We start from the raw sequence: 16,462 nt of genomic DNA, 5'->3' as shown, positions 1-16,462 counted from the left end.
AAAAAACATTTGCAACACCCTAATTGAAAAAAAATATCTATTTTGGATACAAGATACAAGCCACTAGAAGTTGATTTAGTGGAAGCGACAGAGCTAAGTTGCACGTAGCTCCACTCATAGTTCAAGAAGAAATGCAGTTTTTACAGATCTTGAAAATACAGTCTACCTATTAACAAAAATCTCTATGGCCTTATCTCCATAGGACATTAAAGTTAATTAACGAAAGGAGTGAATTTACAGCGTGTCCAAGCTTTGTGCAGATGATGTTATTTACAAATGGAATGGTTTGAATCCAGTTTCATTTAATTCATCTTAAACTATGGCTTTATTTCTGAGTGGCAGCACTCACACAGAGGTTTAACTAAAGCCGTTTACTTTTTTCCTGCATTTAACTTATGCTAACTTTCCTGCTTTTGCCTCTAGTATGGGACAGGACCAAAGCAGAGCTACCACCTAATTAACCATTAGTTCACCAGACTGCCATTCATAAGCACCATGTCTGGCTTAACTCTGTTTTGTACGTTTTGAAGGTTTATGCTACTCAGAGGTTTGCAGTCACCATGACTTAGTAATGGCTTTATCAGCTATTTTTCAGTAAGGCCAGATGCTGGTAACAGTCCAGTAAAGTATGTGCCTGATACTGAAGCACATGCTGGAGTCATACTGCGTGATGTCTGCCTCCTTGGGAGCCTCATGAAAACACTGTGCTATCCCAGTTGCAAATATTTAGTTAAATTAAATTTCCAGGTTGTTCTGTGAGACTTTAGCCATGCAATTCCTATTAATGCAAGCTGAAGCCACTCATCCTATGTAAATGTATGTGCATAGAGCTAGTGCAGGAACTTCAAGAAGGTGGCAATTATTTTGCAGATACATGAGGAATCAAAATAAATGTTCTTGTTAGACTAGCAGAGTCTGCCTGGACCTCTTCTACACTCTAATATTTGACTTTAATTTAAATATACACCTTTTGTTTGCTGAGATTGTGGATTTTTTTGCAGCCCATTGCAGCAGTAGAGTTTCTGTTAGCCCATGCTAGTTCAAGGACCGCGTACCATGCATTAGTCATGAGTTGATCCATGGAGCTGACTTTCATCTGGAAAGGGAGGCTCTTCACATCTCCAGTAGCACACACCACAGATCAAGTTCTCATCTGGATTCTCCTTTGGATAATATTAAAGGTTTGCCATATATTTGCAGACTGACCTGGTAAATTGTATTACTGCTCTTACATAGGGGAGTCTATTTTTTTTTCCATTTTCTGGCATAAAAGCAGCCTGTTTTTTTTCTTTCTGGTCCTCTAGCAAGTTCCTGCTCTCACAGCAGTTCAGACCAGGTGAAAATCAACACAGTTCTAACTGAGCTAGGCAAGTGGCATTTGTAAAATTTTTGTAAAGACCCTGTCTTTTTTATTGCTTTGTGCAAATTATTCAAGAAGTTAGGTAAGCAAACATGTCTGTAATCACATGTATTTTACAATTACAAACATGACAGGGTTTACATGGAGAAGCAATAAATTTTATTAGGTCAACAAACATCATGGGAAAGAACAGATGTGATTTGGGGCATATAAACGTTTTTTCAGGTCTGAAATAGAAGCAGCTATATTCAGATGAAGAACAGCCATGCTGAGGCAGTACTTCCACAAGCATTTCTTTTGTCGACAGCACCAATAAAAACATTTAAAAGATTATTGTAAACTGGGTTATATTTTGCCATCTGGCTCAGCCCCTCAGACAACTGAACCAGCACGGCCATGCTGAGCGTGTGGGAACGAGGCAGTGGGGGAGCCGGAGGAGATGAAGGAATGTTTGGAGGTTGCTGAAGCATCTCTGCACAATCCCTGTAAAAAATGCTCAAAAATTTTACCTTCTGTGTATTGATGAATTACTTTATAGCAATGTTTAGTTCTTGCCAAGAAGACAAGGGAGCGGTGTGAAGATACCAACCTGAGTGGACAGGAGGGGAGTAGGAGATTGTTTTGTCTGTGGTGAGGTGAAGAATGAAGACGACACATTACAATGCTCCCATGACTAAACTTGAGGACAGTGATATAGTTTCAGTTGATCTGTGGGCCATGTGCGACTCAACCTAAATTTAAGACTGCCTAAGCCTGTTGGCAGGGACTGTCGAAATAATCCATGAGTTAGACGCCCTCTTCTTTTCAAATTGGTTTCCTTTAAGGACAGATATCAAAAACCTCATGCAAATTGCAAATACTAGCTCTTACATGAAAATGAAATTGAAGCAATACAATGCTATAGTTACCACACCTGCTGGGAAATGCTTTGATTTTGGTTTTTTTATAAAAGATTAAAGCACTCTCCTCTCTCTCTTTCAAACCTATTCTCAGGTATCACACAAGACAACCTTCTCACTGTACAGCACGAACACTGTATTATACATCCCGGGCAGGCACTGTGAAGAATTACAGGCTGAAGCATTGTTCAGAATAAGCCAATGTGGCCTTCTGGCTGTATCACTGAATGAGGATTCAGGAAACCATCCTGCAGCTCCTGACTGTAGTCTGAATGGCTTGTGTGCTTCAGGTCACCATGTAAAAACTCATCATAAAAACTCCCCCATGTTTAGGATATTGGGAAACATGTAGCTATGAAGGAGATGGAGGCATAAGCAGGTTAAAAATCAAAGAGAAAAATTAAAAAAAAAAAAAACCAAAACCAAAAGGAAAAGCCACTAAATCTCAGGTAAAACCCATCCAAATCTAAAAATAAAGGAGATGTAAAAACCTTAAGTACAAAGGAAATGTCAGAGCGAGCACAACTAATGCTAGTCCTAGACTGCCTATTGATTTAGAATACCCCCCCCAAAGTTAAAAAAAAGAATCCACATGAATGTTCCATAAAACAAGAGATAATTTATTTCTAGTTGAAACCTTTCCCGTTCACACAGGCATGGGCTGCTGACACACAATGTCATAAACTACCAGCTGCAATTCTGGGGAATAATACAGTGTCCATACTTTCTCTTCCACCCTTCACAGGAAATGCTTGCTGAAGATGTGCCAGCAGTTCAGATGCAATCTGAGCAGCAGCAAACTCGCACCACTTGCCAGCTTGCAAACAGAGCAGACTCTCAGACCGTTATCTTTATTTCAGCTGGCCAAATAAATCAGAACTAGACACCAGGGGGTAAATTTCCAGCACTGTGTGTAATGGGTTTAAAGTCAGAATGTCCACGACCGTTAACCACAGTTGAATGTCTAACTCACTGAGCTTGCTGCTGAAAGTTTACTCCTATAATAAACATCAACAGCCTAATCTTGCAGTCATTTACTCAGCAAAATCCCCACTGGTTTTAGTAGGAGTTGTGCCTAAGGGAGTGTTACAGCACTAGGCACATTACAGGCAGAAGAAGGTAAGTTAAGTAAGTGAAACTTTAAGCAGCCGGCATATGTTCATTCCTCACCTAGCAAATCTCTTCCTGCCACAAATGGCAACTTTGCCTTCATCACTGAAGCAAACACACAAATTCCTCTTGTGCCAGATCCTCACCCCCTCTTCTGTCATAGCCAGAAAAAATGTCCACACAGCCAAGAGGTAAGTCAGTCCCCTTCTTTGGAGCTCATTATCTGAGTATCCTGTAAATTGTGTCCTATTACCCTTGGTTTTATGCCCTCATAAAGCGTTAGATAATTCTACTCCACTGCTGTCTGTTTGGGCTCTTTAAGGCTCTTCAATAGCTGAGATGTTCTCCAGGGCAAATGGAGTGCTTTAGCTAGAACTGCCACAGTGTTTAGCGCTACAGTTACTGCTGCCAGAAATCCTTTTTCACTGTGTTATAAATCTGAGCTGGTGTCATGCCTTGTTCTCCAGTACTATTTTTCAACTTAGCCTGAAATCCACCAATATAGCAGTGTTCCTGGAAGTTCTTAGTCTTGCAAATTGTCCAAATGATGGTTATTCTAGAATGGATATTTTCAGTAGGGAATGATGGGAACAGAGCTCAAAATCCCCGCCCCCCTCCCCCTCCTTTTTTTCCCCATCCACATTTATCCTGGTAGAATCCGTTCACCAGAATATAGTCTTCAACAGGAGCATAAGTGGTTTGCCTAATTCAGACTTGCTAAGTAATGCTTCAGCCAGGTCTGCTGTACAATGCATCTGTACACAGACTGAATAATCATCCAGTCATAGAATCATAGAATGGTTTGGGTTGGAAGGGACCTTTAAAGATATCCAGTCCAACCCCCCTGCCAGTGCCCAGTGACCTGACTCCCTCCCTGGCCCTATTTTATTTAGCACTGTAGCCAGAAACTTAAGCACTGGATCTTGATCTCTCTCCTGCCCCTCCCCACCCTGTCTCACACACACACACAGAAGATGTTACATACAAGATGGGAGAGGTCCAGGTCTTTTTGCACATCAGAGTGTATGATACGACTTCCTGAGATAGATAGTGTGGAATTGATTAATGCTCCAGGCAAAGCCACTGACTTTTAAACCATATAGATCAGGATAAAATATAGCCTACTGATACCATTGTTGGATGTTTTAATGAAGCCTAGGACAGACTCTAAAGCTAATTTTAAACAGGAGAGTTTAGATTCTGAGAAATACTCTAAAGATTTGTTGTGTTCTAAAATCAGAGGCCCTGGGCATGTATCTGGACTGTGCCAATGCTGTAAGCATACCTTTTATTGGCCGTGACGGGTATCCTCCAGCCTTTGATCTGGCTAAGCTCTGTATCAGAGATCTCTATCTGCAGTGGGAGCCTTGGAACCCAGACCGTCACTTCTAATTGGGTGGTAAAATGCTGATAAGTGAAGTTAACAATAGTATCCACTTTGCTTTTCATTTCCTTGCCATTAACGAAGATGGAGTCACATCTGTCAGAAACCTTAAAAAAAAAAAAAAAAAAAAAAAGAGAAAAAGGAAGATTAATTAGGAAATGAATAAAAGTTCCTGAGGAAGCACGAGGAATGATACATCAGCCCAAAGACAACACTGATAATGTGAGTCATGCATATTGCATTTTCAGTTTTCTAATTAGTAGCAAACAGTGATAAATGGACCCCAGGGAAACAGTTCTGCTTTCCTCAATGGATACTACTCAAACTACAAAAATAATTTAATGATGTTATATAACCTATGTGAATCTTTTATACTAGGCAAATTAAACTCTTCATGAATCAAACTCCATGTGCATCAAAGTTTATGTTTACAACTTGCTTAAAGAACCTGGAAAAAATGGGGCCATATGTTACTAAGAAAAAGACTGACTCAGAACCATAAAACAGAATCCTTTCCTTTTTCCTTGAGCACTGTACTGCTGAAAGACAAAGATCCCCTTATGGCTCATGAGCAGAAGTGCAGCAGAAGCATTAATTTTTAGAACTTCTCGGTAATTGTTTTAGCAAAATGTCTTCATAGTTGCTTTGTGTCCTTATATGAAATTACTGCCAAAACTAGCACGTGGGCTCTGTAGTATAACTCATCTACCCTCTTGGTCTCAGGAATCCTTTGGCACAAAATCAAGGTCCTGAGCACAGATCCTATTTATATAAAGAACATGATGTAGCAATGCATTTGACCTGCATCCTGGAAAAATGGAACTCCTTCTTTATGAGGTACGTTTTTTTACTATATTTATGAATGCATGTGTGTATACTTTTAGATTATATATATATATACACACACACCTTTAGATTAATGTATAACATATATATATGTATATGCACGTACATATGTGTATGTATGTACATGCATATGTATATGTATTTGTATGTATATACAGGTTTGCATTCTGCTTTGAAGTGAGAGAGGGGTGATGGTCTCCAGCAGAGTCCGTGTACTGTGGTTTTAATCTTTTAAAACCATGGCTTATGCGATGTAGTTGTGTTACTGAAATGGACTTTGTTCTCTTGTCAGGACTGTTCTGTGTCATGTTGTATAATGCATTGGGACTCAGATCTGAAGGGATTCTGGCTAAGCCAGTGATTAAATTCTGGTTTACTGGAGTTACTGAGATAACTCATGTGGACTTCAGTGGGGAATATGCTGAAACACAGGCTGATTTTGCTCTGCAAATGTACCTCAAATCTTTTCTGATCTTAACAGGAATTAGGGGTTACTGAGCCAAGAAAAACTACAGAAAATGTGTAGCAGCTGTTTTTTTCCTCAAAGGCAGTCCTCACATATGACTTTGAAATTAAGTTTGTCTTGCTTTAAATCTCAGAATAATCTCAGTTTTTCTCTTGAGCTGTAACATGGTATATTGCTGTTAGATGGACAATACCTGAGTTCTACTATCACTATGGAGCACATTTAAATAACAAAATTTTGCCTAAATGGGTCTCATAATGCTTTTAAGATTTATAGGCAACGTGCCTAAGAATCAGCTATTTCAGAAGCAAAAGAATACAAGCAACCTTTATGCAGGTTATTTGGTGACAAGTTTTATTTCCAGAATTATTGTGATGACATTGAAAATTATGGCAACTCTCAAGCCAAGCATGGAAGGAGAAGCATTTGGGAAACATTGTGCCCGCTGAGCTGTTGGTATATATCCACTGAACATCGACCATATCAAATGACTGTTTCACACTTGGTGAGACCACGCAGCCAAACTTTTCAGATTGTCCCTTTTATAACATCACTGTACCACTAACGTCATTCTCCTGTACTGCTTATTATTAGGTAGTAGCTTTGCTAATTGTCAAGCGCCTTGAAATTCTTCTTAGAAAAGCTCACTGTCTAATGTTTTTCTCTCCATATGCAATACCCATATATAAAGTAAAAGAGCTGCACTTCCACGTTTGCCATTTTCAAATCAGCTTCTCAGATCCTAATCAATGTACTGAAACTACAATCAATTGCTTTTTACAAAAGGACTAAGCCAGGTTGCAAGGGATAGGACAAAGGAAACTAAGTCACTCTTCTGGACAGAATACTCCTTACACATAAATGGTTAAATGAGTACAAGAATTTAAAAAAAAAAAAAAATTTACCTATCTGATAAAGAGCTTAAAATGGACTCCAGGCTCAGGAGTACCACAAGTGAGATGGAACATACTCAGAATCTTTGTTTCCCCTTCATAATGTGTCACAAGTGTCTCTGGAAAGTTTAAGCGCATTAAGCAAGCCCATTAATTGAATGAGTAGTTGAGATTCTAAATCATAAAGCCTACATCTAGGGAGTTTTGTGAGAATTAATACAAGACAGAAATAATTAAGAAAACTCAGAGAGGGAGGGATAAACATCAAGACCAGATCAGGGGAATAACTAGTATCTGACATGACAGCAGCTAATATTTTAGATTCTCTTCTTGCTGCTTAAAATGTTCTTGTCTTCTTGTCAGCAGGCAAGAAAGGTGCTAAATTAGGTAACTGAAAGATGGACTTTAATTGTAGCTGTAAAAATATCAGGCTAGGCTTACAAATTTCATAGATTATATGTCTAGACAGAGCTATTCAGTCATTTATATACTGACCAAGATGTAAATATACATCAGTGTATATAATTATGTTATAGAAGTTCACCCAGTGGTCTTGTGTAGAGTTCAGAGTTCATGTTTCACTTAAGCATATCTTCCAGAAAATAATCCAGCCTTGGTAAGAAAACTTGAGCAGACACATTGTTATTTCAGTTCTCTGTCTGGAATTTGGGTTTACTCTATTAGGTACAAGCAAACCAAAGAATTTAAAGGAAAATTAAGTTTGTGCAAATAAGGGCAAAAACCACAGCTGTCAGCTGAATCCCATGATATGGGATGTGAAACCATGACCGCTGTTAACCATTCAGGCTAGACTAAAGCTCACCTGAGGAAGCCTCTCTTACACTCAAATGCATTTAATTACTGCCATGTTTCGTTCACTACACCTTACAGCAGTTGTTACTTGAAAGTAGATTTGGTTCATCTGAAGGGAACGAGAACCTTGAGCATGTATAGAAAATGCCCAGCACTCCTATTTCACTTGGGATCTACTACAGACCCAGGACAAAGAATTAATTTCATCCAGGTCTCAGATGAGAGCTGTGATTTCATGCTAACAGCACTCTGACACTCCTCCAAAGTGAAGAGGGAATGAGAAGCACACGTTGAGCTTTGGGGACTTGGTGCCAGCTGTATTCTCTGGCTGATGGCCTACTGCAAATGTTCCCCTTCACTTTCTCCCCTTTCAAGTCTTCTCCGTACTTTTCTGGTCACACTCTGACTGCCAGAAGTGGCTCGCGATGCTGCTGGAAGGGGAACTCATATGACCTGCTGCTGCAGTTTGGGGAGTGCATGCCTGTTTACATCAGAAGGCACTCGGGTTCACCATAGGGCAAGCTCTGACGCAGCAGGGCAACACAGGCAGAGTTACATTAGCAGGTGACTTAACACACAGCTTGCTTTTGAGCTGCTGGCTGCGAGGGAACAAAGAGGGAAAATGCTGTTAAATCACTCCTGCAAACGCTACACAGTGAGAAGACACAGCAAAAACTTAGAATGCCACCCTCTCATCTAAAATGCACGGAGCAAGCCTGTTTAAAACATTCTGTCGCTATCCATTGTCAACTGCCTGACAAAATCAGGAAAGTGCTATTTGAGACAGTTTGCAACCAGGAGGGCAGGACGGCCAGCAATGTGCTCTGGTATGCAGGTCAAGAGAAAGAGAGCTGCAATTAACCTCTCCAGGCTTTGAAGCAGGTGGTTGGCTCCAATCCCCACAAATAATTGTAAAAAGCACAATTTGCTCTGTACAGCCTGTCACAGCCTCCTCGTTTTAGACTAATCCAGTACAAAAGTAGCTAGCAGTCCAAAAGAGTAATTGGGAAAGCATTTGATGTTCAGGGCAGCGAAGGTTTACACACCCTTTGGGTGAACAGGTAAAACAGAGGGAACGTGAACTGACAAGAAAACAAATAATGCCTGCTGCGTGGTTCATCTTTACATGCAGGTTTGATTCCAAAGCTCATACCTTACCCTAGCTTGCAGGTCATTTTGTAAAGAGACTGAATGAGATAGATGTAACAGAAAACAGTCGCAGTCCTTGTGGCTGTAACCACTCAGGAGTGTTTTGGTTAAACAAGACTTTGCTGCTGAATGCCTGCTTGGCACAACCATTTTTTCCCCAGCACTCTCTTGGGTAGGAGGAGAGAGCAAGATGGCTTCAGGAGAGGCCTACCACACAGGCGTCTCCAGTTGGCAGCACTTCAGCACTTTCCCAGACCGTACCTCATCTCCAAGTTCATCTTTTTTCACCTTCAGACATACACTTCTCACTGATATTTATGTGAATGGTGTGTGCGCACACAGCTGTGTATGAACAGGTATAACGAATTTTAACAGAAAAACTACTACCCAAAGGAATTAATTCTGTTTAATTTGGTATGAAGCAACAGTGACAAAGTAGATGTAAGAGTGGTACCAAGTACAATGCCAAACTGTCCTATGGCACTTTTCATCTGTGAATTTTTGACACACAAAAACCAAAAGGAGGGTAGTATTTTTACAACCCATTTGTAGAAGAGGAAACTGAGGCACACGCAGTGTGTATCAAATTGGATCTAACACACAGTCTTTTCAGCTGAGAGCTATAGCCATTTGGTTATCCAGTCAGGTCCCCAAATGATTTAAATTTGAAGTTCAAATTCACCCTTGGAAAGAGGTCCTTTTTATACTTGCTTTCACAAGAGCTTTCACCAGTACTTCAGCAGAACTGGCCTTTACAAGAGGAGTTTTTGGCTGGAGTCAGGATCTACTGGCATTTAAAAATACTTAAGTTTAATAGGACAGATGTGCAGACCTCTTCAGTTTTGTAACCCTGGTCTTTCAACAGCAAAACCCAACCTTATTCCAATCCCTGCCCGAGACAACGCTATTTCTGATGTCCAGCATAGGAGGCAGAGCCCAGAACACGGTCTGGCTGCAGCTACTTAAGTCCTCTGCAAACAGGCCCTCCCACCATTGGTGTCGGGAGCCAGAGCTCTTGTGGAAGAGGAGGTAGGAATGAGACATCAGCAAACTGTGGACATTTATAAAAGGTCAAAGGAACAGTGCACAGTGCTGCTTTGCAGTGAGTGTGTAAGGGATGCAAAGTCTCGTTATTGTGGCTGAGGCTATAAAGAGAACAATTGTAACAAGATTTTAAAGTAAGTGAATGGCACCTACAGTAAATGGCTCATTCTCATAATAATCTTAAAACTGTAATTTTGTGGTATTTCCTGAATGCTACCTTTTCCACCTTTTCTGCGGTGTTGTTCCTGGCATTGTCTTGTTAGCCCATTAGGAAAGACTTGCTGAGCTACTTCAAACCCTTACGCTATGTGTTTTTCTTCTGCCTCTTGCATCTTTTTATATGGCCACAGCACAGCTGTATCAGGTTTTTCTCTGTTTTGGATAATTTTCTACTTTATTATTGCTACACGTTTGCTTTAGAAGCACAGTCTGAAATTACTTCCTCAGCCTGAGGAATCTGGCTTAGTGTTTGGGTAATAGTTGAAGACAAAAAGAAGGATTATTCTTCTTCCTACCTTCTTCTTTCTCCCTCTTTCCAACAGCTAGTTACCTCTGTGCCTTCCCTGGCTCCTGTCCCCTTCTGCACTATGCACTGCCTTAGGCCATTGCTGGAGTCTCTCCTAAACCAACAAAGGGATGGAAAGATATGCCTCAAGTCTTGAGACAAATAAACAAACAAAGGGTGTTCCCAAACCCTTTTCAGCTAAGAAATGCTGGTTTTATTTAAATTCAGAATTATGCCTGATAGTAGTCAGTCTAGAAAATGTCAGATTTCTTGTTTTGGCTGTAGTTGTATGTTATGTCATGAAATGTTAATTATTCTAGTGCACAATATTTGTCCATATGCACGTGTCAAGTGATAATATAAAAGTAGACATTTTCATTAGATTTTATTCCCCTTTTAAAATTAAAATTAATTGGCCATGGTTGAATTACAGTTCTGCCCCAGAACAACATCCTGTCTCCTTTTGGGCTTGTGTGGCAGAGACAGTCAGTCCGGTGTCTCTCCCTGTGCTGTGAACTGCATGCACACCTCTGCAAAGCACTTCTGGGCCAGTCTGGGAGACTCGCGTTTTTCCTGCACAGGTGGCAGCACTGCCGTGCGGGACTCCTGCGGTGAGAGGTCGTGTTGTCCACCGGGACCCAGCGAGGGGAGAAGCACCCCATGAGGAGGAGACATTGCCTTTGCTTCTGACACCCATGCAGCAATGCAGTGCAATGTTCAAAGCAGTCCTTGCGTTGTACGTACCAAAGCATTGTATGTGGCCTGCTAGGCTTAACGATGCATTTATTTCAGCCTTTTCCACAAGCAGGGATTTTTCTATGCAGTTAATTATGGCAATAGTTCTGCTTCCCCCTGCCCCAGCTAATTATGTGTACTGGGGTCTGCAGATATTGTCTCCAAGCAATTTGAGGCGAATAGTAGATTAAGAATATACAGAGTAAAGGATGGCAAATGACGTGATGCTGAAATTGAAACTAATGAAAACAGAAGTTTTATTCCCTTTTAATTTTAGACATGTGCAGAATAGTCTTGGAAGTGTCATTTTTGAAACATTCTTTTCACGTTAATTTGCTTTTATTGGCAAATCAGTTCTCCGAGTACTGTTCTCTGGAATAGCTGCTGTAGTTTCAGATGTAAGTGTTGGCTATAGGAATCCCTCGAGATATATTCTAAGGTTTGTTTCCCACTTAGAAACAATAGCAAGAGTTTAAGTGAAGTATTCCCCATCCCATGTGTTCGATATGTGTTTGCTTTTCATCTTATCCGTGAATAATAAATGTTACACAGAAACAGTATACAAACTGCATGATTCAATGCAGTCCAATAGTTATACTTACAAATATGAATATAATACTCCCCCTTCTCTAGTTTCTCCCCCTACTATCAGCTTTCACTGGAGAGAATGTAAAAACTGAAATATGTCAAGATGAGCCTGAAGCATTTCCAATGCTCTTCATCTTAAGTAGTCTTAAGTTGCAACATCTACTGAGAAGAAAACCACATACTTCTACACTGAAACAAGAAGTATCCCTAATCTTGTTGTTTGGGGAAATTTGGATTGGGGCAGGAAAGTTTGTTCAGGCCCCACAGCACTGTGGTAAACTGTAACAACAGGCCAGCCACATCATCTGTCAGCAAGAATGTATGCTGTGTTTGGCTTAGTTACTTTCAGATACACCTGCTCTTTTTTTAATTACCCCAAGTCTTGATCTTACAACTGCTGAAGTCAAGGCAATTGAATTAAGAGGAGGATGATCAAGCATCAAAGGCCAGAGTTTCAGAGGTTAGCAGGCATTTAACCAGGTAGGTGGAGATTTCCAAAACCACACGAACAAATCCATTGGGAAATCCAGGCCATTTTGAAATTATCATTTTGTAATGGTAATTCTTCCCAGTTTTATTGTTCTAAAGAACTAAAGTGGGAGATTCAAAACTCATGTCTGGACTTCCAGTTTCTCTCATTGGAGATAGAAGCACAATCTGACAACCGCTTCCTTTGAAAGTGAGGAGTTAGTGGGAGCACAACTGCTTCAGCACTCAGCCCAACCCAGACCCAGTTCAAGGCCCATAAGAACAATCCCCATGGCTACAATGAACTGCACAGAGAACATTACAGATACAGATAATAACAATATCCATAACTGTGTTTGCCAGACTGGGCCTATCCTGAAGACTAATGGCAGTGGTACAAAATACAAGTTTATACTTGGGTCTGAAATGTAATGACAAGGACTTAGAAGCAAGATTGAAAGGAAAACCCTTTGTCCAGGAAAGCACAGATTTGGAAAACCAGATAATAAACTGAAGTGCTATGTATTCAAGAGACCAGAAAAGCATGATGGTCTGAGTGATAGGCTTGTGGAGGGGATTATCAGTTACACAGATGCATAGAGCTCCACATGGACAACATGAAACCATTTTAAGAGCAGCTCAGCAGCAATAAGCACAATAGAATTAGTGATACCCTATTGTTTTATTGAAGAAGCCTCTGCTCATTTTCTCTGTAGATGTCACTATTTAACACTGCTGATGAAGAGAAGCAGGATATTGGGGGATGAGGGAGATGAGACTAGGTATAGCTTGTAATGATGTGAATGGGTATTTGAAGTTTTAGAGTGTTTTTACCTTTTAACCCCCATTGAAATGCACTGAACTAGAGGGAAGGACAGCATTGAAGACATTAACATTTTGGTTTAACAATAGAGACAATTGCTGTGGCTTAGAAAAGGTGCAATGATCCATGAATGTACAATGAGAATTTAAAAACCTGCTGTACTGAATGAAGTGTGCACTATTCAAAAACTGTTGATCTATGCAAAATTATTAAACAACACATGAGATCTGCCAGGATTTCAGTCCCAGGTGCAGAGCAGCTGCTCTCATTCACTTTCCGGCATGCCGTGCAGGGGCGTTCCTGCTGGAGATGATAAGTTTGGCGGATGCACAGGTTGAAAGGGGAGGACCAAAGAAGGTGGGTGTGCTTTCAGACTCCAGCCTGCTGCTTGGCCTGACTTAATGCAGGCTCAGTAATAACTGCTGTGCATCCACAGCGGTGGTGCAGCTGCTAGGAAGGGCAGATGCTCTGGCATTTCGTTCTTATTGATTATGTAGAGTGAATACTGAAAGTGATTGGGGGCCAGCTAATAGCAGTACACGGTGGCTGCCAAAATGTTCTCTGCTCCATGTACCAAGTTCCTTTACTAATCAGCTGGGCTTTTAATTGCACTTTTTCTACAAAAATCAAGCCGAGGAATTCTGTTGGAATTAAAAGTTACTGTTTCTGCTTTCCCACTGATTTACCATCACCATATGCAGATTAAGAAAGAGAGATCATCTTCATTAGGTCAAATCAATGGCTGTATTAAGACGCTGGTGTCTTTGGAAGGTAAGAGAATGCCTTTGTTCACAGTACCTGCAATAGATAGTGGCTGGTCCATCAGGAATGTCAGCTCCCCTGCACAAGAAGAAATGATGCTTGATACTAATAACTAAAAGATAGTGGTGGCTGTGTTGCTATTGGTCTTAGCCCAGACATTTCTGCAGTCAGTTGGGAAACCAGATGGGACTCTACTTTGACATGTGAAAGAAAAATGGGATGTAACTGGTAGGGGATACAGCATGCCTTTTTTTAGGTTTGCTCCAACCCTCGTTGAAGTAAATGAGAGACTTTCTACTGATTTACTGGCCTCAGACCAGGAGTTTTAAAGGATGCGAGGACTTCACTGTCTATTGTAATGCAATGACATCCAACTGTGGCACAAACTCAGAATAGGGAGCTTTTTAGGCAGTGTTTTTTCAGAGGCTGAAGTTCTGTGGTATATCATACTTCAAGTTGTTTGGACAAACTGCAATTATCTCTTTATTGATAGAGCAGCAGTTCCGCTGCCAGGATGCAGAAGAGCAGGTGCACATGAAACTTATCTCATGTGGTTCAAGCTCATTTAAATCTCAGCACAGTTTGTGTTTGGGGGAAGCTTCAGGAACACTCTTTCTTTCATTCAACCACTACTTTTATTGGTAATGAGAACACATGGACCAGAGCTCGGAGCAGGATCTCCTGCTTCCTTGTCCATTTGCAATTGAAATTGTGCCAATCCCATTCTTGCTCCATGAGTTTGTTTCTCTTAAGCAATCTAGTATGCAAGTCAGCATGGCTTCTACTTGCCTTGTCACCATGATGCAGTACCTCTCCTAGGCTAACATCCTTCCCAGACAGGCATGCTTATCTCTAGACAGACATCTTCACTCTTTGCACTGAGATAAAGGATCTCTCACCAGCACAAATTCTAAGCACGTGCTTGTCTGAGGTGGCTTTTGCTTAAGTGTTTGATCCGTAAACTTCTGCAGATTAGGCATTACCAACACTTGAAACATCCACGTGCTTCATATTCATCATCAGTTGGTATCCCAGAAGGGATTAAGAGTTGTTTATCTGGTGAAACCCCAGCATATGGTGCCAGCTCTTTCTTGCACCAATTCTAACTGTAAACACTGAACCTGTTCTGTAAAAACTGTTAATTAGGTGAAACTAACATACGTTTGAGCTATAAGCTAACGGGGGGGCGGGGGTCCCCTCTCTCTTTTTTACCCCCACTTGAACTACTCACACAAATGGGGTTATAGGCTGACAGAATAATTTACACATCACTGAGAAAAGTAAGAGGGGAGAATATTCAGGCAGATGTAACATACTTCAGTTCCACTGAAGTTCTTTGTAAAATAATGGGCTTTAATGGTAATCTTCTGTGTACTAAGTAAACTCAGTGTTCGTGATTCACAGCTCTAATCCCTGTGACTGAAATTTAAGATCTAAGGCTCCATGAAATTAAAAGCAAAAGAAACAATTACATGCGTATTCATTCAATTTCATATATTGCGTATCCTTCAATTTTTCCAATGAAATTTTAACAGGGGAAATAGAGATTTCTAAAGAATATTTACTTGAAAAAAAACAGCAGGTCAGTTGTAACTGCTGAAGCTAACCAGCTCTTCTGTGCCTGCTGGTTTCTCGATGTTCCTGGAGAATGCAAGTCACCTCCAGATTTCCTCACCTCCCACAAATATTTCATAGATCCTACAACACAGTATGCAAAAAGCTCAAGGACGCTAAGTGCGTACAGCCCTCGTGTAGGACACCGGCCACTCAGCCCTTCCCAGCTGCACAGAAACACTGTGGAGTAAATGGGAGGCTGCTCACAACAGCACTGCACATAAAGTCCTTGTGCCGCTCCTGGACTACTCCATAGGGGAAAGGAGCCCTAAATGCTGCCTCTCCCACTGAAGGACAACTGCACCCCTTCTCTATGAATGCAATTTGAATATATGGCCATTACAACAGCACTGTAAAGCCACAAGCCCAGAAGATGACTAGACAGCCAAGTAATAAAGCTTGTGAGCTTAACATAGAATTAAGAATAACGTGGTAAGTCATGAATGTTAGCCACACTGATCTAGCCTTTAATCTTGTCCCAGTAATGAAAGGATACACCATCCTTATCCCAAAGGATCGATAGAAACCCAGAAAAAATCCAAAAAGAGCTTTTAAATACCCAGAGTACACCTTTTTGTGAAGAAAACTCTGGTCCTATGCCTAGATAGTAGTGCATTGACATTCATAAGTCTTCCCAGCTAGTTTTTAGTCTCTGCACAACAAATAATTCATTAATTAGTAAAAAAGGAAAAAGGGACATTCAGACAGCAAACGCAGCCAACAAAAGCAGCCCTCAAACTGCATTCATTCAGCCAAGTGCTTCAATAAAATTATTTGGAGAGCATGTCAAGAGCCTTTACCTAAAAAAATTACCTTCCTTCTCTGGTCTTACAAGACTAGACTATACTCGACTGGTTTATTCATCTAATATATGATGATGCAGAAGATCAACATTAGGAGAGAGTTCCCTATTCAGTAAACGGAAGAAGCCAAGCAACATGGATGGATATAATTCAAAGAATCAAATTTAGATATATACAAAGATGGTGCAAGTTCCTCGCAT

The 16,462-nt window shown here is 40.7% G+C and overlaps 1 protein-coding gene across 2 annotated transcripts in view; it reads right to left on the bottom strand.

The window, feature by feature from the left end:
• TMEM132B (transmembrane protein 132B) overlaps window positions 1–16,462 on the bottom strand; it is a 261,473-nt gene that overhangs the window by 12,262 nt on the left and 232,749 nt on the right. For both annotated transcript variants that reach the window (XM_030025983.2, XM_030025984.2), the window contains one exon: window positions 4,655–4,860. In XM_030025983.2, the coding sequence (XP_029881843.1) occupies window positions 4,655–4,860 (206 nt within the window). The remainder of the gene's footprint in view (window positions 1–4,654; window positions 4,861–16,462) is intronic.

The sequence above is a fragment of the Aquila chrysaetos genome, chromosome 9 (assembly GCF_900496995.4).
Source record: "Aquila chrysaetos chrysaetos chromosome 9, bAquChr1.4, whole genome shotgun sequence".
Classification (NCBI taxonomy): Eukaryota; Metazoa; Chordata; class Aves; order Accipitriformes; family Accipitridae; genus Aquila; species Aquila chrysaetos.
This window is presented reverse-complemented; position numbering and strand designations above follow the sequence as displayed.